Raw genomic sequence first — 21,854 nt, 5'->3', positions numbered from 1 at the left:
CCATTGCTTTCACCTCCTGCACGTGAGCTGCCAAAGGCACCTGGTGGACCACTGCGAGTAGCAGAGAGCTGGACTAGATGGACTCTGGTCTGATCCAGCAGGCTAGTTCTTATGTTCTTAACATGGCATAGCCTGATCTCATCATATCTCAGGAGCTAAATAGAGGAAGAAGAGGAGTAGTAGTTTGGATTTATATCCCTCCTTTCTCTCCTGTAGGAGACTCAAAGGAGCTTACAATCTCCTTGCCCTTCCCCCCTCACAACAAACACCCTGTGAGGTGGGTGGGGCTGAGAGAGCTCCGAGAAGCTGTGACTAGCCCAAGGTCACCCAGCTGGCGTGTGTGGGAGTGCCCAGGCTAATCTGAATTCCCCAGAGAAGCCTCCACAGCTCAGGCGGCAGAGCTGGGAATCAAACCCAGTTCCTCCAGATTAGATACACGAGCTCTTAACCTCCTACGCCACTGCTTAGTACTTGGATGAGAGACCGTCAGGGAAGACTCTGCAGAGAAAGCTAATGGCAAACCACCTCTGCTTCTCACTCGCTCTGAAAGCTCCTTGTTGTGGTCACCATAGGTTGGAAGCTAAGCAGGGTTGCTGTAACCACTGCACATGCTGGCCATGTGCTAGAATATTTGTGGTGGCGAACCTTTGGCACTCCAGATGTTATGGACTACAATTCCCATCAGCCCCTACCAGCATGGCCAATTGGCCATGCTAGTAGGGACTGATGGGAATTGTAGTCCATAACATCTGGAGTGCCAAAGGTTTGCCACAACGGCTCTAGATAAATGCAGAGGCCTTGTTGCTCCTGGGGAAGATTTCTGTTTGTAGGCCGGGTCTGTTGCAGTTTGATTTCTTTGCCTGATAGTCCCCGGTCAATTTTAAATATTGAGCTGATGAAACGTTGTTCTGCCTGCCAGGTTCGGAGCTCGTCCTCCCTTGTCGAGTCTACTTCCCGTACCTGAAGGGCCTTCCACCTGAAGTCTCCTGGCTGGTTGATGGAAGAAACACAGATGATATCGTGGACCTCAAGATAAACATTTCCCAAAAGTAAGGGTCTTCTCCGAGGGGGATCGTTCCGGATGGCTCACCATGCTGGCCTGCCGCAGCAAAGCCCATCGCGGCACTTCGCAGACTTAGTTCACACATCTGGGGAAGGTAGCCATGGCTCACAAAGTCTTAGGTTGGAATGAAGAGAGCTTGGACAGGGGTGGCGTTGGGTGAGGGGCAGAGGACTGTCCCGGTCTCAGATCTTCAAGGTTGTGTTTTCAGGCTTGCAACACCCCTGAAGCTACAGCCATGTTAACCTGGCCATACAACCCAGAAAACCCACAACACCCTAGTGCAGTGATGGCGAACCTTTTCGAGACCGAGTGCCCAAATTGCAACCCAAAATCCACTTATTTATCGCAAAGTGCCAACATGGCAATTTAACCTGAATGCTGAGGCTTTAGTTTAGAAAAAACCAGTTTATCTGTCTGTCTGTCTGTCTGTCTGTCTGTGTCTGTCTGTCTGTCTGTCTGTCTATCTATTTATTAGACTTTTATACCGCCCCATCCCCGAGGGGCTCCAGGTGGTGTTGGCTCCGAGGCATGCATTACTCGGGAGTAAGCTTGGTGATAGTCGGTGGCTTTGCTTTGAAGCAATCGTGCAACTCTTCCAACGGGTGAATCACAACCCTAGGAGGGTTTACTCAGAAGCAAGCCCCATTGCCAGCAACCAAGCTTACTCCCGGGTAAAGGGTTGTGCTTTAGTTCTTCGCATGAAAATCAGTGGGGTTTAACAGCGCTTAACAGGGTTACCTACACTGCTTCCCCAAAACGAGGTCTTAGGTTTAATGCTAATAATCGAGCCCAGCGGCCCAGGCCAGCCTAGATGTGTGTGTGGGGGGGGGGGACTCTGTTTGTGCGTGCCCACAGAGAGGGCTCTGAGTGCCACTTCTGGCACCCGTGCCATAGGTTCGCCACCACTGCCCTAGTGATTCCGGCCATGAAAACCTTTGACAATATACTGGTCCTTCTGTCTCTTTCTCTCCTCTGACTGGTGGTGGATCTGGCAGGTTTCCGGGCTGGCAAAAGGTGTCAATCGGTGTCAATCAAAAGTAGCCAGCGGGTGGTCTGATCCGTCAGGAGAAAATGTTGTCAGTTTCGAGGGTCGGGCCACAGCTCAGAGGCAGAGTTCCTCCTTTGCAGGGAGCAGGAATCCACGTTCGCTCCCTGGTGCCTCCAGATAAAAGCATCTCAGGTGGCAAACACCAGGAGAGAGTCTTCGGTTGTGCCTCAGTGAGAGCCTCAGTGTGCAAAACTAAAGCTTGAAAACTGACCTGTGGGCTGCAGGCATCGGCCGTGTCCACGCTGCTCAGCCCATTGGCAGAGCCTCTGATTTGCAGGCCAAAGGTTCCAGCTTCAATTCCTGGGGGCATCTCTAGTTGAAAGGCTCAGGGGGCAATTATGTGCAAGACCTCTCTTGGAGACCCTGGAGGCCAGCCAGAGAGGACGGCACTGACTTGGGGTGAGGCGGACTCATTTACTTAGTTTAACCCTGCGGCCTAAATATGCGCCTGTCTTTTCCAGCATATTTAGCAAAATCTAAATTAGGGCCTTACCAGAATTCCGCAGGGCCTGTAATGCCACACTTTTCCACCAGGCATTTCCACTTTCATCTTTCTGGCTGCCATGTGGGAGAGTGGTGAAGGGAGGGAGGGAGGGAGGGAGAAAGGGAGGGAGGAACAGAGGGAGGGAGGGAAGAAGGAATGGAGGGAGGGAGAAAGGGAGGGAAGGAGGAAGGGAGGGAGGGAGGAAGGAATGGAGGGAGGGTGGAAGGAAGGAAGGAAGGAAGGAAGGAAGGAACGGAGGGAGAAAGGGAGGGATAAAGGGAGGGAAGGAGGGAGGGAGGGAAGAAGGGAGAAAGGGAGGGAGGAACAGAGGGAGGGAGGAAGGAAGGGAGGGTGGAAGGGAGGGAGGGAGGGAGGGAGGGAGGGAAGAAGGGAGAAAGGGAGGGAGGGAGGAACAGAGGGAGGGAGGAAGGGAGGGTGAAAGGGAGGAAGGGAGGGAGGGAGGGAGGGAAGAAGGGAGAAAGGGAGGGAGGGAGGAACAGAGGGAGGGAGGAACGGAGGGAGGAACGGAGGGAGGGAGAAAGGGAGGGAAGGAGGGAGGGAGGGAAGGAGGGAGGGAGGGAGGGAGGGAAGAAGGGAGAAAGGGAGGGAGGGAGGAACAGAGGGAGGGAGGAAGGGAGGGTGGAAGGGAGGGTGGAAGGGAGAAAGGGAGGAAAGGAGGAAGGGAGGGAGGGAAGAAGGGAGAAAGGGAGGGAGGAACAGAGGGAGGGAGGGAGGGAGGGAGGAACGGAGGGAGGGAGAAAGGGAGGAACAGAGGGAGGGAGGAAGGAAGGGAGGGTGGAAGGAAGGAAGGAAGGGAGGGAGGGAAGTAGGGAGGGAAGGAGGGAGGGAGGGAGGGAAGAAGGGAGAAAGGGAGGGAGGGAGGAACAGAGGGAGGGAGGAAGGGAGGGTGGAAGGGAGAAAGGGAGGAAAGGAGGAAGGGAGGAAGGGAGGGAGGGAAGAAGGGAGAAAGGGAGGGAGGAACAGAGGGAGGGAGGGAGGAACGGAGGGAGGGAGAAAGGGAGGGAAGGAAGGAAGGAAGGAAGGAGGGAGGGAGGAAGGACCGGAGGGAGGGAGGGTGGAAGGAAGGAAGGAAGGAAGGAAGGAACGGAGGGAGGGAGGAAAGAAGGAATGGAGGAAGGGAGAAAGGGAGGGAGGGAGGAACGGAGGGAGGGAGGAAGGAATCCCTTTTTAAGTGCCAGAAAAGAAAACATGAGAATTCAGAACTTTGTTCAGAGTAAAGTTTATTTGTTGCCCTGTATCCTTTTTGTTTTCTTGGCCTCGTTCAGTGAGATTTATGACGCTGTGGAAAATTTGAACTATGAAAAGATTCTAATTGTGCCGAAAGCGACAGAGGAGGACCTGAAGCGAAACTACACCTGCTATGCCCGCAACCCACTGGGCGAAGAATACAGGCAGGCCATCGTGAAGTTGCAAGGTAAGGCATCCATCGGCAGTGTGCCCAGAGGTGTTAGGGTGGGGCAAGGCAGGGAATATGCTCAGGACGCCACCACTCAAGGCAGAGGCGTACCGGGGGTGGGGGAATGGCGCCCGGGAACAACTCCTTCTCTGGGTACCCCCCCCCCCCACCTCCACGCTCAAATGCCAGCTGCAGATGCAGGCAAAATGTCAGGAGAAAATGCTACCGGAACACGGCCATACAGCCCGGAAACCCCACAACACCCCAGTGATTCGGGCTGTGAAAGCCTTCAACAAAATATTTCTGTGCTTAATGCACGACTAAATTGTGGAATCGACGGCCAGCGGACGGAGTAGTTGTAGCCGTGACAGTAGGTGGCTTGAAACAAGAATCAGACAGATTCCTAGAGGAGAGACCCATCAGAGGCTACGGTGACTAGAACATGAGAACATAAGAACTAGCCAGCTGGATCAGACCACAGTCCATCTAGTCCAGCTCTCTGCTACTTGCAGTGGCCCACCAGGTGCCTTTGGGAGATCACATGCAGGATGTGAAAGCAATGGCCTTCTCCGGCTGCTGCTCCTGAGCACCTGGTCTGCTAAGGCATTTGCAATCTCAGATCAAGGAGGATCAAGATTGATAGCCATAAATCGACTTCTCCTCCATAAATCTGTCCAAGCCCCTTTTAAAGCTGTCCAGGTTAGTGGCCATCACCACCACTAACCTGGATAGGAAACCTCTATCTCCCAAATCAGCAAACTTCTGAATATCAGCATTAAGAAGCAACGTCTGTTGGAGGCTGAGTGCATATGCATTACGCTATCTTGGGCAGGCTGTCTCCACTGACTTTGGGGAGTCGGAGGGGATAACTTGTATCTTGGGGGAAGTTCTGATGAATCTTTCCTGGCTGGGACTTCTCCCCTTCCTTGACGCCCAAGATTCATGGGACCCGGGACAATATCCGTTGTCAGAATCAGCCATGGGCTTTCTCAGTGTTAGGAACTCTGCCTCGCACTGGTGGCTTTCTGCAATTGGAGCTCTGAGTCATCTCAGATGTCCTCTGAATGTGACGTCGTGTTGTCCTTCCAAACCAGCTTGACCAATCTTACTGGAAATTGACTCTCAAAACCATGCCACCGGAAAGGGTCACGAGGTGGTCTTTGTCTTCCAGTAACTGGGTGGGAAAAAACTGGATGTACTGGGGCAGACCTGGGCATTATACGGCCCGCGGGCCACATCCGGCCCGCCGGATGACCCTGACTGGCCCCCCTGCCGTGCTGGGGAGCGAGGCGCCTTTGAAAGCCCCGCAGAAGCCGGTTGCCTTGGCTGCCGGCTTCTGCGGGTCTTTCAAAAGCGCCTCGCCCCCCTGCCTTTTGGCCTGGCCCTCCACAATATTTTCTGTTTCTTATGCGGCCCCATGGACTGGGGTGTTGTGTGGTTTCCGGGCCGTATTCCAGTAGCGTTTTCTCCTGACGTTTCGCCTGCATCTGTGGCTGGCGTCTTCAGAGGATCTGACGGTACTACAGGTGCAGGCGAAACGTCAGGAGAAAATGCTACTAGGACACGGCCAGACAGCCCGGAAACCCCCCAACCCCCCAACGATACGAGCCTTTAGGAGCCGCAGCCGTGTTTTCTTTCCAGTTCGCCCTCCTCTTACACTCAGCCTGGAGAAAGTTCCAGCTTTGCCCCAACCTGCTAATAACGTCCCTTTCTTGGTTTTCCCCTCCAGTTCCCGTTCCGAGATACACCGTGGAGCTGGCCTGTGGCTTGGGAGCCACCGTCTTTCTCGTGGTCATGCTGACAGTGGTCTACCACGTTTACTGGCTGGAGATGGTTCTCTTCTACCGGGCTCACTTTGGGACAGATGAAACCATCTTAGGTGAGGACCCTGTGCACCCCCACCTCCCTAGCCTGGTGACGTTGGCCTCCCTGGGAGGCAGCATTAAAACTGTAGTAAACTTCCCTTCTCTACTACTAGGAGCAGCAGTGGCGCAGGAGGTTAAGAGCTCGTGTATCTCATCTGGAGGAACCGGGTTTGATTCTCATTTGCTGCCTGAGCTGTGGAGGCTGATCTTGGGAATTCAGATTAGCCTGTGCACTCCCACACACGCCAGCTGGGTGACCTTGGGCTAGTCACAGCTTCTCGGAGCTCTCTCAGCCCCACCTACCTCACAGGGTGTTTGTTGTGAGGGGGGAAGGGCAAGGAGATTGTCAGCCCCTTTGAGTCTCCTGCAGGAGAGGAAGGGGGGATATAAATTCAAACTCCTCCTCCTCCTCCTCCTCCTCTTCTTCTTCTTCTTTTCCTCCTCCTCCTCCTCCTCCTCCTCCTCCTCCTCCTCCTCCTCCTCCTCCTCCTCCTTCTTCTTCTTCTTCTTCTTCTTTTTCTTCTTCTTCTGAGCAGCAGTGGTGCAGAGGCTAAGAGCAGTGGCTAAGAGCAGGTGCACTCTGATCTGGAGGAACCGGGTTTGATTCCCAGCTCTGCTGCTTGAGTTGTGGAGGCTTATCTGGGGAATTCAGATTAGCCTGCGCACTCCCACACACGCCAGCTGGGTGACCTTGGGCTAGTCACAGCCCTCTCGGAGCTCTCTCAGCCCCACCTACCTCACAGGGTGTTTGTTGTGGGGGGGGGAAGGGCAAGGAGATTGTAAGCCCCTTTGAGTCTCCTGCAAGAGAGAAAGGGGGGATATAAATCCAAACTACTCCTCCTCCTCCTCCTCTTCTTCTTCTTCTTCTTGTGGGGAGGTGCACAGGGTGGTTGGAATGGAAATGGTTTCATATTTCCCTCTGCAAATATGGCTAACTGCTCTGTTTTATTTATATATTTAAAGTGGGGTGTTGTGGGTTTTCCAGGCTGCATGGCCGTGTTCCAGTAGCATTTTCTCCTGACGTTTTGCCTGCATCTGTGGCTGGCACCTTCAGGGGATCTGATGGTAGCAAAGCAAGTGGAGTATATATACCTGTGGAATGTGAACACCACCCAAACACAGGAAGCAGTTATATGGATTAAAATGCCAGGCAGCGGCTATGCAGATGCCCTCACTAATTGATTATGCAACTTCAGTAGTATATACATATGCTAAAATGGGTGGATTCCACATAACACATGCGAATTTCCCTTGCAAGTTGAAACCTTAACTCTTTCAACCAATGCAGATGGTTCTTTCTCCCACCCTGGACATTCCACAGGTATATATATATACTCCACTTGCTTTACCACCATCAGATCCTCTGAAGACGCCAGCCACAGATGCAGGCGAAACGTCAGGAGAAAAGGCTACCGGAACACGGCCATGCAGGCTGAAAACCCCACAACACCCCAGTGATTCTAGCCGTGATCGCCTTCAGCAATACATTCGCCTATGGGTCTTTTGCATCAAGGACGGTCTCTTTTAGCAGACTAGATCCCTCAGATCTGAGCCCTAAGCATCCACTGTGTGTTGAAATATCATTTTCAGCTTGTACTGGCAGCAACCTTTGGAGATCTGCTAATTCTGTCCAGTGCCTAAAATGTGAGAGCGGCCTGCTCAGGGCTCCCTGGAATGGAATGGGTTAAAAATCCCGGCAGAGCAAATCCCCCCAAGTTTCTTCCTGGATCAAGTAGGAAGCCTTGCAGGAGCAGCAGTGGCGTAGGAGGTTAAGAGCTCATGTATCTAATCTGGAGGAACCGGGTTTGATTCCCAGCTCTGCTGCCTGAGCTGTGGAGGCTTATCTGGGGAATTCAGATTAGCCTGGGCGCTCCCACACACGCCAGCTGGGTGACCTTGGGCTAGTCACAGCTTCTCGGAGCTCTCTCAGCCCCACCTACCTCACAGGGTGTTTGTTGTGAGGGGGGAAGGAGATTGTGAGCCCCTTTGAGTCTCCTGCCGGAGAGAAAGGGGGGATAGAAATCCAAACTCCTCCTCCTCCTCCTCCTCCTTCCTCCTCCTCCCTCCTCCCTCCACCACCACCTCCTCCTCCTCCTCCTCTCCTCCTCCTCCTCCTCCTCCTTCTTCTCCTCCTCCTCCTCCTCCTCCTCCTCCTCCTCCTCCTTCTTCTTCTTCTTCTTCTTCTTCTTCTTCTTCTTCTTCTTCTCCTTCTTCTTCTTCTTCTTCTTCTTCTTCTTCTTCTTCTTCTTCTTCTTCTTCTTCTTCTTCTTCTTCTATAGTCCGGGGAATGGAGGCCTGTCCAGTGGTCCTGGGACAGTCTCTTTCCTGATGCAGCTTCTGGATCCCTTAACTGCTAAATGCTCCTGTGCTGCTTCCTGTTTTCGTTCTTTAATATACTTTAAATTATGTCTTATCTGCTCACATACATTCGCAGGCCAGCGATTCGTCGGTCCTTCTGCCCAAAGCCCACCTGGAGAAGTGCCTCGCATTAAATTCCGCTGTCAAAGTAACAGCTGCAGTTTTAAGAGATAGTGCAGTAAAATATAATACGTTTGGGCACATTAATAATAGATACTCTTGACCTCAGCTGGGGCAGGAAAGGAGAAGCCGACATAATCGTCCACCCTCCTGGCGCAGAATAATTGGGGAGTGCAGAACGCACAAGCTTGGCGATTCATCTCCCACCTCTACAGGTTCCATTTCTCTCCCGCGTTGTCCAAACCCCTCCCTCCAGCCCCAGATTTTTCAATTGAAGGCTTCGGGGTTGCCCCAGCAACCAGGCAGGCCTCGCTGGCCTTCTCGAAGGTCTCCGCACCTCTTTGTAGGTGCAAAGGTTTTTGCTGAACCTGCCAAAGAGCACAGAAGTGCTATTTGAGGTCTCTGGCCGGGGGAATGCCTCTTTGCTCAATGCTCTATAATGCAACTAGGAAGTGGGGCAGCGACAGCGGAACCGAATGTACTCGTCTAACTTCAGTGTGTTCCAGCTTTTAAAAAAACCTGTTCTTTTTTCTGTGCGGTTCTCTCCTGCTGGGGCCATCAGATGGGAAGGAGTTTGACATTTACGTGTCCTACGCGAGGAACGCCGAGGAGGAAGAGTTTGTGCTGCTGACGCTACGAGGTGTCCTGGAAAATGAGTTCGGCTACAAGCTGTGCATCTTTGACAGAGACAGTCTCCCTGGCGGAAGTGAGTATCTCAAGTAGGGGGTGGCGGCGGCGGCCCTCCGGTCTCTCCAGCGCACCTGTGCATTACACACACACTCCTGTCTAGCCTCCATGGGGACTGTTCTGGGGTCAGTTCATAGCAAACCACTTTGGTTTAGTCAGAAAGCCATCACTGGCGTTTAAAGCCCTCGTTTCCTCATCCGTAGCTGGGCCGTTCCCTTTGTGCTCATTCCAGTGGGAGCCGAATTTCAGCCGCTGGCAGTTGGTGAATGGCAGAGTTATTGGTGGCAGGAGGTTAGAACATAAGAACATAAGAACAAGCCAGCTGGATCAGACCAGAGTCCATCTAGTCCAGCACTCTGCTACTCGCAGTGGCCCACCAGGTGCCTTTGGGAGCTCACCTGCAGGAGGTGAAAGCAATGGCCTTCTGCTGCTGCTGCTGCTCCCTAGCACCTGGTCTGCTAAGGCATTTGCAATCTGAGATCAAGGAGGATCAAGATTGGGAGCCATAGATCGACTTCTCCTCCATCAATCTGTCCAAGCCCCTTTGAAAGCTATCCAGGTGAGTGGCCATCACCCCCTCCTGTGGCAGCATATTCCAAACACCAATCACACGTTGCATGAAGAAGTGTTTCCTTTTATTAGTCCCAATTCTTCCCCCCAGCATTTTCAATGGATGCCCCCTGGTTCTAGTATTGTGAAGAGAGGGAAAAAAATTTCTGGGGAGAGGCTGTGGCTCCGTGGCAGAGCATCTGCTTGGCTGCAGAAAGGTCGTGGGTTCAACCCCCGGCATCTCCAGTTGAAAGGATCAGGCAAGAAACTGACGTGAAGGGCCTCCCCTGAGACCGTGAAGAGCCACTTTGTGTCTGCAGAGCCACTGTGTGGCTGAGTGGATAGTACTGGCCTTGATGGCCCACCCGTGGTCCGAGTCACGTGTTCGAACCTTGGCATCTCCAGCTAAAAAAAAAATCCGGTGGTGGGTGATGTGAAAGACAACACTGACCGTGATGAGTCTGATTCAGTCTGAGGCAGCTGCATGTGCGCTCGTGTGTCGTCTGCTTGGTCTGATGTGTTTGTTTGTGTGCTGCTTGACTTCCCAAAAGGGATTCCAAGTGAAGCAGCAGACAACAAATCCCATAAAACCAACAGGAAGAAGAAGAGTTTGGATTTATATCCCCCCTTTCTCTCCTGTAATGAGACTCAAAGGGGCTGACAATCTCCTTTCCCTTGCCCACCCCCCAACAACAGACCGAGAGAGTTCAGAGAGAACTCTGACTGGCCCCTCGCGGAACGATGTGTGCTCCAGTCAAAAGCAACGCATCTATCAGACTGGAGACGCAGATCCATCCCAACATTTCCCTTTAACCTCTGACAGGGAGTGCCACCAAAGAGGGAAGGTAGATTCTGGTGTGAGAAACTGAAACTCTCCGGGCTTGGCTCTCGTTCTGATACAGCCTCGGCTTGAGGTTGGCTGAAAGGGCATAAGAACGTAAGAACGAGCCTGCTGGCTCAGAGCAGAGTCCATCTAGTCCAGCACTCTGCTACTCGCAGTGGCCCACCAGGTGCCTTTGGGAGCTCACCTGCAGGAGGTGAAAGCAATGGCCTTCTGCTGCTGTTGCTCCCGAGCACCTGGACTGTTAAGGCATTTGCAACCTCAGATCAAGGAGGATCAAAATTGGGAGCCATAGATCGACTTCTCCTCCATAAATCTGTCCAAGCCCCTTTTAAAGCTATCCAGGTGAGTGGCCATCACCACCTCCTGTGGCAGCATATTCCAAACACCAATCATAAGAACATAAGAACAAGCCAGCTGGATCAGACCAGAGTCCATCTAGTCCAGCTCTCTGCTACTCGCAGTGGCCCACCAGGTGCCTTTGGGAGCTCACCTGCAGGAGGTGAAAGCAATGGCCTGCTGCTGCTGCTGCTGCTCCCGAGCACCTGGTCTGCTAAGGCATTTGCAACCTCAGATCAAAGAGGATCAAGATTGGTAACCACAACACAACAACCGTGCAACGTATATGTTTAGCTAGGAAAAATCAGCGCGGTGCATGTCAGACCGCATTTATGCAATTTAATAAATATCATATAAATAAGCAATATTTATTTATTTATTATTTGATTTAATATACCGCCCTATCCCCGAAGGGCTCAGGGCGGTGAACAATATAATATCATATGTAAAAACATACATATAATTTAAAACAATTGCGTTCTAAAACAATGTCCCACGAAACCCGTCTGCAGCCCTCCCAGAAAAGAATAATGGGTCCCGATGATGTTAGGGACCCCTGTAGAGCGGGGGCGGGGGGGGGGGCAGGGCACCCTCAGCGGCTGGTCTCTCAGTTTGCATGACTTATAGTAATATACATATCAGTGGGTATCAACTCAACCAATAATAAGCTGCCAAGTCTGACAGTGCCGGTGGGTCGTCTGTGCCCAGAAGCAGCTGTGGTAAAAATGGCCTCTGTTTGCCCAGCAAGCCTTCTTGCCTTGTGCAGCTTGAGCCAGAACAGTTGAGGCACAGATCCCAATTTAATTCCTCTTGCCCTCCCTGACACAGCTCTGGAGGGGGGGGGGGAGCTCTTTTTACTTCCTCCAATTGCAGATTCCTCTAAATGAAATGACATATTTTAGTCCCCTGAACTTAATGCAAGAGGGTCTGCTAATGAAATTTGCAGATGACACCAAATTATAAGTGGCAGCTCGTACCCCAGAGGATGGGATCAGAATTCAAATTGACCGGGGCAGATTAGGGAGCTGGGCCAAAACTGACAAAATGGATTTCACAAGAGATAAATGGAAGATACTTTGCTTAGGCAGAAAAAAGTGACATGCACAGAGATAGAATGGGGGACACCTGGCTTGACAATACTACATGCAAACGGGATGTGGGAGTCTTAGTAGACCACAAACTGAACATGAGTCAGCAGTGTGATGCGGCAGCCAAGAAAGCCAATGTGATTCTGGGCTCCATCAATAGGAGTATAGTGCCTAAATCAGTGGTGGCAAACCTATGGCACGGGTGTCAGAGGTGGCACTCAGAGCCCTCTCTGTGGGCGATCGCAACAGAGCCTCCCCCCCACTCTGGCACACACACCCCTAGGGCTACAGCCTGGGCGAGAGGCTTGGGCCTCTGACATTGTCCAGCATTAAACCCAAGACCTAGTTTTGGGGAAGCAGTGTAGGTAGCCCTGTTAAGCACTGTTAAACCCCACTGATTTTCATGCGAAGAACTCAAACACGATCCTTTACCTGGGAGTAAGCTCGGTTGCTGAGAGAGCTCCAAGAAGCTGTGACTAGCCCAAGGTCACCCAGCTGGCATGTGTGGGAGTGCACAGGCTAATCTGAATTCCCCAGAGATGCCTCCACAGCTCAGGCGGCAGAGCTGGGAATCAAACCCGGTTCCTCCAGATTAGATACACGAGCTCTTAACCTCCTACGCCACTGCTTCAATCAATCAATCAATCAATCAATCAATCAATCAATCAATCAATCAATCAATCAATCAATCAGTTTTATTGTGGTCGAAGACCAGAAATGATTAAATACAGAGTATAAAACCACAACATGCAAATAATATAATTTCCAAATGAAATTTGGGAACATTATTTCAACTACGAAAATTTTACAAAGGCAGAATGTTAAAACCATAAAGTGAAATAGATCTCAAAACTGACAGCACAAGTGATGTATAAACCAAGATATAAAATTGATAATCCAAATAACCTACCACTAATTTGTGTTTAAATTACCCTATTTATATCTACGTCTTGTAACAATATAGGCGCTGAACTTTGCCACCTCTCTCATGATGTTAGGATTGTCATCTTCTGGAAGCCTTTTCATACATAAGAACATAAGAACAAGCCAGCTGGATCAGACCAGAGTCCATCTAGTCCAGCACTCTGCTACTCACAGTGGCCCACCAGGTGCCTTTGGGAGCTCACCTGCAGGAGGTGAAAGCAATGGCCTTCTGCTGCTGCTGCTGCTCCCGAGCACCTGGTCTGTTAAGGCATTTGCAACCTCAGATCAAGGAGGATCAAGATTGGGAGCCAGAGATCTACTTCTCCTCCATAAATCTGTCCAAGCCCCTTTTAAAGCTATCCAGGTTAGTGGCCATCACCACCTCCTGTGGCAGCATATTCCAAACACCAATCACACATTGTGTGAAGAAGCATTTCCTTTTATTAGTCCCAATTCTTCCCCCCAGCATTTTCAATGGATGCCCCCTGGTTCCAGTATTGTGAGAAAGAGAGAGAAATTTCTCTCTGTCCACATTTTCTACCCCATGCATAATTTGATAGACTTCAATCATATCCCCCCTCAGACGTCTCCTCTCCAAACTAAAGAGTCCCAAACGCTGCAGCCTCTCCTCATAAGGAAGGTGCTCCAGTCCCTCAATCATCCTCGTTGCCCTTCTCTGCACTTTTTCTATCTCTTCGATATCCTTTTTGAGATGTGGCGACCAGAACTGAACACAGGACTCCAAGTGTGGTCGCACCACGGCTTTATATAAGGGCATGACTATCCTTGCAGTTGTATTATCAATTGGAAGAGAGCTAATTGCCCTCATCACCTTATGCAGGGGACACTGTAGAAAAATATGTGACAGGGTCTCCATTTCCGCCATCTCACACGCACAGCGCGTAATTCTAACTTCCTTTGCATCTCTTCTCCTCTTCGATGTTGCAGCGATGTTGCAGCCTCTTCGATGTTGCAGCGTCCATGGAAATGGCTGATAACATGCAGGGTTTTGTAACACACACGCACACACACACACACACACCCCACCTTCTCCAAGTCTTTTTAAAGCATAATACAAATCATGACTTGGCACAAAAGCGAGTGATTTGGGATCTTTTAGTGGCTGGGGAGCTACAAGGATCTCTGGAGGCATATCGTAAACAGGAGTGTTTTCTGGGCTCAGAGGTCTTCCCTCTCCTTCCGTTGAACCACAGAACTTTTCGCAAGATCTTCTTCCACTCCAACCTCCCCAGTTGTGCGGACCAGAAAGGAAAGGGCAGCGTTGTGACGTCAGGATTGGCATTTAGACTTGTGTGTGGCTGTGTGTCCGCAACACACAGTGGCAATTCAGCTCTAGCATTTGCTTGGACTGAGATTCGCCCCCCAGCTTCCGGGAGTGGGGAAATGTCTGCACAAACAAAGGCGAGCAGCTTTGCCCGGGTGAAACCGTGGAGCGGTTTTTGACGGCTGCTGCTCGAGTGACCCAGTGACGCGGGGGTTCTGTGCCACTCTGCGGGGAACCCGGCCGCGGCTGGTTTTCAGGGAGCACGCTTCGTCTTCTGGGTTTAGTCACAGATGTCTGTTAACAGACGGGAGCCGCCTCCCTGTGCCTTCGCTGGGCTCCTTCTGTTCCGCTGCTATTTTAGATGAGTTGAAAAGGCGGGTGGGCGCTGCTCTGTCCTCGGGTGCCTCCAACGGATCGCTGGTTGTGATGGTGCCTCCTTCCAACCTGAACTCTAAGGTGCATGTTGGCAGCTGTGAAAGCCCCCCCCCCCCGCTAATTTCTATATATTTTGTCCATGGATTCTTTCGAAGGGGGTCTTTACAGTTGAATCCCCCCTCCCCATTAGGAAATACTTCATGGAGCATTTCCTAAAGGGGCATTTCCTAATGGGGAGGGGGGATTCAACTGTAAAGACCCCCTTGGAAAGAATGGGTGCTCCACCTCTGGCTATAATGAGATGTTTGCAGTCTGCTCTGTGTAGTCTGCATATCAGTTATAATTCTGAGAGTTCTCTGGGCCCCACCTAGAGATTGGTGAGTCTACCACAGGGGTCCGCAAACTGCGGCTCTCCAGATGTTCATGGACTACAATTCCCATCAGCCCCTGCCAGCCAATTGGCCATGCTGGCAGGGGCTGATGGGATTTGCTGTCCACGAACATCTGGAGAGCCGCAGGTTGCAGACCCCTGGTCTACCTGCAGCACCAACTTTTGAAGATTTCAGTTCAGGCAACTGAGTTTCTGAGGCTTTCCCAAGTCCTGTCGGTGACCGCCTGTTGCAGAAGGTCGTGGGGCCCCGTGCGGCTCTGCCTCCCAGGTCTTCCCCCTCCGGCCCAGCCAAGCAGAGCCTGCAGCCCTGGGGCGGTGGAGTCCTTCCTCTGCAAGTGGGCTGCCTTCTGTGCTCCTTTTGCAAGCCTAAGTGGGCTAATCTGTTTCCAAGGAAGCGTGGCAAGGCATGAAATTGCTGTCAACGCCTGTCTGCCTCCCTGAAGTGCACCAGTCTCTTTTCCTCGGGGGAGGATCGAGCCGGCTGCGGCAGCCGGAGCACCCGGTGTTTCCACCGACAGGATCAGAGCCAAGGAGCCTGGCAAAGCCGACCCACCTCCCTCCCATCTAGAAGGATCATTTCTCCCGTCAGAGTAGCTGTGGATCCCCCTCTCTTGGAGAGCAGAGCGCCGAGACAGCCCGTCAGCCGGGCTTTGCATTCATTAGCTGACTGCCAGGAGTTCTGACGGAGAAATTCTGATTGGATGGTGGCGTCCTGGAAAGACTCTCACCCACACGCAGAGGCGTATCTAAGGTGAGGACACCAGGGCACGTGCCCCGGGTACCGTTTGAAGGGGGGTGCCCTCAGCTACCCCAGCCCCTTCCTGCCAAGAGCTCCATTCGGGCCCAGATGTTCCAGCACTGAAGTTTGGCCTTGGCCTCTGCAGTCCATGCCCAGCGTAATGCTGGCTCCGGTCAGGCTGGGGGAGGGGATGGGTTTTCAGAGCTTGCCCTAGTTGCTGTTTTTCTTAGATATCCCCCTGGCTGCACCAGTGCGGGTGGCGGCTTCAGGGCCTTTGTGCAAAGTTGGGTTGCCAGCTCTTGTAGGATTTGGGGAGGGGAGAGACTTCGGGGACTATAATGCCACTGATTCTGCCGTCTAAGGCAGCCATGTTGTCTGGTCTCCGGCATCTGTAAACCTGTTGTAATACTAGAAGATCTCTAGTCCCACCCACCCCCGGAAGTCGGCTCTCCTAGGGCAAAGCTTCTCCCCCATTTTGATACAGGAGGCGGGGCTGCAGGCTTAGTTGTCGTCAGGTGTACACGTATCCCCTCTGAAACCCTCCATCTGGTAGATTGGGGTGTGCAATTTGGATCCTGTAAACCTCATTCACAAAAGATGGCGGAGCCTTCACCAAAAACCTCCCTGGGCCAAATAAAAGCCCCACCACTAGCAGAACAGACCCACAGGATCCGGCCCCACATACGTTTGGTTTTCAACTCTTGGCTTGTGGGAGAGCGAGCAGAATTGTTGCTCCAAGAGTTGTGAAGAATCACTCGTATAGAAGAAGAAGAGGAGGAGTAGTAGTAGTAGTAGTAGTTTGGATTTCTATCCCCCCTTTCTCTCCTGTAGGAGACTCAAAGGAGCTGACAATCTCCTTCCCCTTCCCCCCTCACAACAAACACCCTGTGAGGTGGGTGGGGCTGAGGGAGCTCCGAGAAGCTGTGACTAGCCCAAGGTCACCCAGCTGGCGTGTGTGGGAGTGCACAGGCTAATCTGAATCCCCCAGAGAAGCCTCCACAGCTCAGGAGGCAGAGCTGGGAATCAAACCCGGTTCCTCCAGATTGGATACACGAGCTCTTAACCTCCTACGCCACTGCTGCTCCTATACATTATAGGTGTATAGGAGCTGGGTACGGTTCTGGCTAAAAGTCTGTTCCATTCTGTAATCCCAGAGAAAACGAATGATTAGGGATTTGCTTCAGAGCAATGCCACGTTATGCTGCTATTTCACTTCGGTGCAAAGCGGATCGTAGTTTTGGCCACTCTGAGTCCAGGGCAGCGTGCCATATCTGGCTCCCCAGCCCCCCCCCCCCGCCCTCCCCCAGGAATGTGTGGCTGTAAAAATATGACATCATTGCAGAATCATTTGGGGGGCTTTTGCAAGCAGAAGCCATGGGAGCTGAGAGGAAACGCTGATAAGACGATGTGCCTTTTTTCTCCGTTAGATGACTGAAGAAAGGCAGATTGGCTGAACCCCCATTCTCTGCTGTAGTTTTAGCTTGAAGTTCTTGCATCTTCTCCCTTGCTAGTGGGGGGCGGGTGCAAAAAAATTAGGAGTATGGGAATAGGAGGTCTTTGGGCGGTGAGGCCTTTAACCAGTGGTGGGATCCAAACATTTTAGTATATAACAATAATAATAATAACGTATTGTCGAAGGCTTTCACGGCCGGAATCACTTGGGTGCTGTGTGGTTTCCGGGCTGTATGGCCGTGTTCTAGCAGCATTCTCTCCTGACGTTTCGCCTGCATCTGTGGCTGGCATCTTCAGAGGATCTGATGGTAGTAAAGCAAATGCCAGCCGCAGATGCAGGCGAAACGTCAGGAGAGAATGCTGCTAGAACACGGCCATACAGCCTGGAAACCACACAGCACCCAAGTGATTCCGGCCGTGAAAGCCTTCGACAATACATTGAACATCTCTATGGGGAGAAATTGTTCCAAGACACACAAAAATTGGAAAACTGAAGATGCCAGCCACAGATGCAGGCGAAACGTCAGGAGAGAATGCTGCTAGAACACGGCCATACAGCCCGGAAACCACACAGCACCCAAATAATAATAACCTTTAATGGCATAATTAAAACAATAGCAGCAATATACCAGCAACAATGGCAACCTCAGTGTAATGATACAATCTCCAGTACAGTTATGACCGTTTGCTGATGACAGAGCACCAAAAGTTAGCCAGCGCTTCCAATACACTTGCAGAACCACAATCCAGCATCGTTACCACAATTGATAGATCAGTGTTATCAATGGGGGGTTTTAACCACGGGTTTAGATATTTGTTCCTGGCTAAACTGTGTAACGGGCAGTGTAATATCACGTGTTGGATTGATTCTTCGTAAGCTGCACTGCAGGGACAGACATTTTAGTAACAGGTTCCCATGGTGGGTGGGATTCAAACTGTGGCGTAGCGCCAATGGGGCTGGGCGGGGCACGACGGGGGCGTGGCCGGGCATTACGGGGGTGGGGCATTTCCTGGGCAAGGCCAGTCCTTGGGCGGGGAACAAATGCACCCAGGCGCAGGCTGCCACGCACGCCGGTGCACCTCCTGCTAGACTGCTCCAAGTTCTGCGCGCTACTGCGGAGAGGAGGGGCGCCACTAAGGCAAAAAGTCACGGGGCCAAATCACCAGTTAGTCACCCCCTCTCGGCACACGCAAATAATGAGTAACCTACTCTCGGGAAGCTGTGAGAACCTGCTGGATCCCGCCTCTGCCTTTCACCAAGAGTCCCCACCATTTTGAGTCAGTGGGTGCTTTTGGAATCCTGACACGGAACGGTGGGCGAAACCGCACAGAAAATAGCTACTGAAAAAGGCAGAGTCTGCCGGAGAAGATCAGGGAGGGAAGTCAGGCAAAACTCTTAACTGCAACTCTTCAGGATTTCAGGCAGAAACTCTGTTTAACTGGATGCCTTTTAGCATGAACATGCTGTTTAAAAACATTTCCTTGCCAGGCAGTTCAGTGAAGAGGCTGGCGTGGTGGCTTAGGAGGTTAAGAGCTCGTTTATCTAATCTGGAGGAACCGGGTTTGATTCCCCGCTCTGCCGCCTGAGCTGTGGAGGCTTATCTGGGGAATTCAGATTAGCCTGTGCACTCCCACACACGCCAGCCTGGGTGACCTTGGGCTAGTCACAGCTTCTCAGAGCTCTCTCAGCCCCACCTACCTCACAGGGTGTTTGTTGTGATGGGGGAAGGGCAAGGAGATTGTCAGCCCCTTTGAGTCTCCTGCAGGAGAGAAAGGGGGGATATAAATCCAAACTCTTCTTCTTCTTCTACCTCACAGGGTGTTAGTTGTGAGGGGGGAAGGGCAAGGAGATTGTCAGCCCCTTTGGGTCTCCTGCAGGAGAGAAAGGGGGGATATAAATCCAAACTCCTCTTCTTCTTCTTCTTCTTCTTCTTCTTCTTCTTCTTCTTCTTATTATTATTATTATTATTATTATTATTATTATTATTATTATTATTATTATTATTATTTGGTCATAGATTGGCAAGAACAATGGACATGTCTGGACAGTTGGGCGTGTTACTCATTCTTAGTATTCGTTCAGGGAGCTGGAGATGTTTAGTCTGGAGAAGTTAAGGTTAAGGAGGGACATGATAGTCATGTTTAGATATTTGAAGGGATGTCATGTTGGAGAGGGAGCAAACTTGTTTTCTGCTGCCTCAGAGACTAGGACATGGAGAAATGGATTCAAGGTGCAGGAAAAGAGATTCCACCTAAACATCAGGAAGAACTACCTGATCTTCAGGGCTGTTCCATAGTGGAATTCGATGCCTCGGAGTGTGGTGGAGTCTCCTTCTTTGGCGGTTTTTAAACAGAGGCTGGATGAGCATATGTCGGGAGTGCTTTGATTGTGTGTTCCTGAATGGCTGCAGGGGGTTGGACTGGATGGCCCTTGGGGTCTCTTCCAACTCCATGATTCTATGTTTTACTCTTTTGCGGTGCAAAGTGGCTCATGGGTTCACCTGTTAAAACATATCAAGTAAACGCGACTGCTAAAAAGACAGCACCGAAATCCTCGCCGCTGCCGTCTCTGCTTCCCTTGTCCTCAAGAAGCCTGTTCCACGGAGTGGGGGCCCCTGCCAACAGGATCAGCCTCCAGCGGTTGGCAAACATGCAGCCCAGGGTGGGGGCGGACTAAATAATGACAACCGGGAGAGTGTAGTTGGCACAGAGGGGGTCTTATGGAGCGAGGCTGTCCTTTAGATTTGTTCGTCGTCTTTCCAGATTTACCCAGGGCAACTCTCCAACTGAGCACAAACCCACTCAATTGAGCAAGATTGATTTCCAGATGCAAACGACCACCGGCATGTCTTGTCCAATGCAGGATGTGAGCACGCGGTCTTTGCGGACCTGGTGGAATGGATCTCTTGACGTGAGGGTGGGGGCTACACATCTGTATGACTATTTCCAAGCAACTGCACCCTGACAGAGGTTAAAGGCCATAACGGCTTCAAATAGAGCTGTTCCTAAAAATACACGAAGAAAGAGCTATGTTGGTTGTGGTGGGTTTTCCGGGCTATGTTGCCGTGGTCTGGTAGATCTTGTTCCTAACATTTTGCCTGCATCTGTGGCTGGCATGTGGTCTAAGAACATAAGAACTAGCCTGGTGGCTCAGACCAGAGTCCATCTAGTCCACCACTCTGCTACTCGCAGTGGCCCACCAGGTGCCTTTGGGAGCTCACGTGCAGGAGGTGAAAGCAATGGCCTGCTGCTGCTGCTGCTCCTGAGCACCTGGTCTGCTAAGGCATTTGCAATCTCAGATCAAGGAGGATCAAGATTGGTAGCCAGAGATCGACTTCTCCTCCATCAATCTGTCCAAGCCCCTTTTAAAGCTATCCAGGTGAGTGGCCATCACTCCCTCCTGTGGCAGCATATTCCAAACACCAATCGCACGTTGTGTGAAGAAGTGTTTCCTTTTATTCGTCCTAATTCTTCCCCCCAGCATTTTCAATGAATGCCCCCTGGTTCTAGTATTGTGAGAAAGAGAGAAAAAATTCTCTCTGTCCACATTTTCTACCCCATGCATCATTTTATAGACTTCACTCATATCCCCCCCTCAGACGTCTCCTCTCCAAACTAAAGAGTCCCAAACGCTGCAGCCTCTCCTCACAGGGAAGGTGCTCCAGTCCCTCAATCATCCTCGTTGCCCTTCTCTGCACTGTTTCTATCTCTTCGATATCCTTTTTGAGATGTGGCGACCAGAACTGAACACAGTGCTCCAAGTGCGGTTGCACCACGGCTTTATATAAGGGCATGACAATCCTTGCAGTTTTATTCTCAACTCCTTTCCTAATTATCCCCAGCAGAGAGTTTGCCAGCTGCAAGATCTACCAGACCACAACAACATAGCCCGGAAAACCCACAACAACCAATTGAATTCGGCTGTGAAAGCCTTCAACAAAGATTTATGTGTGTTTTCAAGAAAATTCATGCTGTGCTACCAATATTCAGGGGCCAGTGGAAGCCCATTCTGTTTACGACTGCATTTCTTGGCTTGGCAAGGTCAATAGGTGAGGGCATCTGAATAGAAGTAGCCTGGCAAGTGAGTAACAATGAAGTATGTAGCATGTGAGTAACTTTATCTATATTTTAATTAGATTGTGCACATTTCCTGCCAATCTTTTAGGAGTCCTAACTGGAATTTTTAAACGGTAACCTTTCATGTGATTTTATCCTTGACTTTCTATTTCTACTGTTTTGATTGTCTTTTAATAATCATTTGATTGATTTCACAAGCTACCTCGAGCTGTGCAGGGAGAAAGGTGGCTAAATAAATGTTGTGAATAAATAAAATGAAACTGTCGTGCTCTGAAGAGGCTGGCAGCTGAGCAAACCGTTGACTGCCCTAGAGATTAATGAGAACGGGCGAATTAGCAGCCATTGAACATTCACAAATGGGGTCAGCGTTGAGGTTTCTGTGAAGGCTCTTCAGCCCAGAGCAAGCCATCACGGAATGAAACATGTTAGGAGTGAGCAGAACGATATCCCCAGGGAGAAGGGGAAAAGCAGAACCCACTGCAAGAAGAAGAGGTTGGACTTATACCCCACCTTTCTCTCCGGCCGCTTCCGCACGCGCAAAATAATGCGTTTTCAAACCACTTTCACAACTGTCTGCAAGTGGGTTTTGCCATTCCGCACAGCTTCAAAGAGCACTGAAAGCAGTTTGAAAGTGCATTATTCTGCATGTGCGGAACGAGCCTCCTGTAAGGAAACTCAAAGTGGTTTACAAGCTCCTTCCCTTCCCCTCCCCACAACAGACTCTTCATGAGGCAGGTGGGGCTGAGAGAGTT

At 51.1% G+C, this 21,854-nt stretch overlaps 1 protein-coding gene across 2 annotated transcripts in view; it reads left to right on the top strand.

Annotated features, from left to right (window-relative positions):
* LOC125438223 (interleukin 1 receptor accessory protein) overlaps positions 1-21,854 on the top strand; it is a 50,825-nt gene that overhangs the window by 16,306 nt on the left and 12,665 nt on the right. For both annotated transcript variants that reach the window (XM_048506486.1, XM_048506488.1), the window contains exons 5-8: positions 920-1,049; positions 3,882-4,030; positions 5,742-5,891; positions 8,918-9,061. In XM_048506486.1, the coding sequence (XP_048362443.1) occupies positions 920-1,049; positions 3,882-4,030; positions 5,742-5,891; positions 8,918-9,061 (573 nt within the window). The remainder of the gene's footprint in view (positions 1-919; positions 1,050-3,881; positions 4,031-5,741; positions 5,892-8,917; positions 9,062-21,854) is intronic.

The sequence above is a fragment of the Sphaerodactylus townsendi genome, linkage group LG08, assembly GCF_021028975.2.
Source record: "Sphaerodactylus townsendi isolate TG3544 linkage group LG08, MPM_Stown_v2.3, whole genome shotgun sequence".
NCBI classification, from domain to species: Eukaryota; Metazoa; Chordata; class Lepidosauria; order Squamata; family Sphaerodactylidae; genus Sphaerodactylus; species Sphaerodactylus townsendi.
Note: the sequence above shows the minus strand (reverse complement) of the source record. Positions and strands in the feature narration are given on the sequence as shown.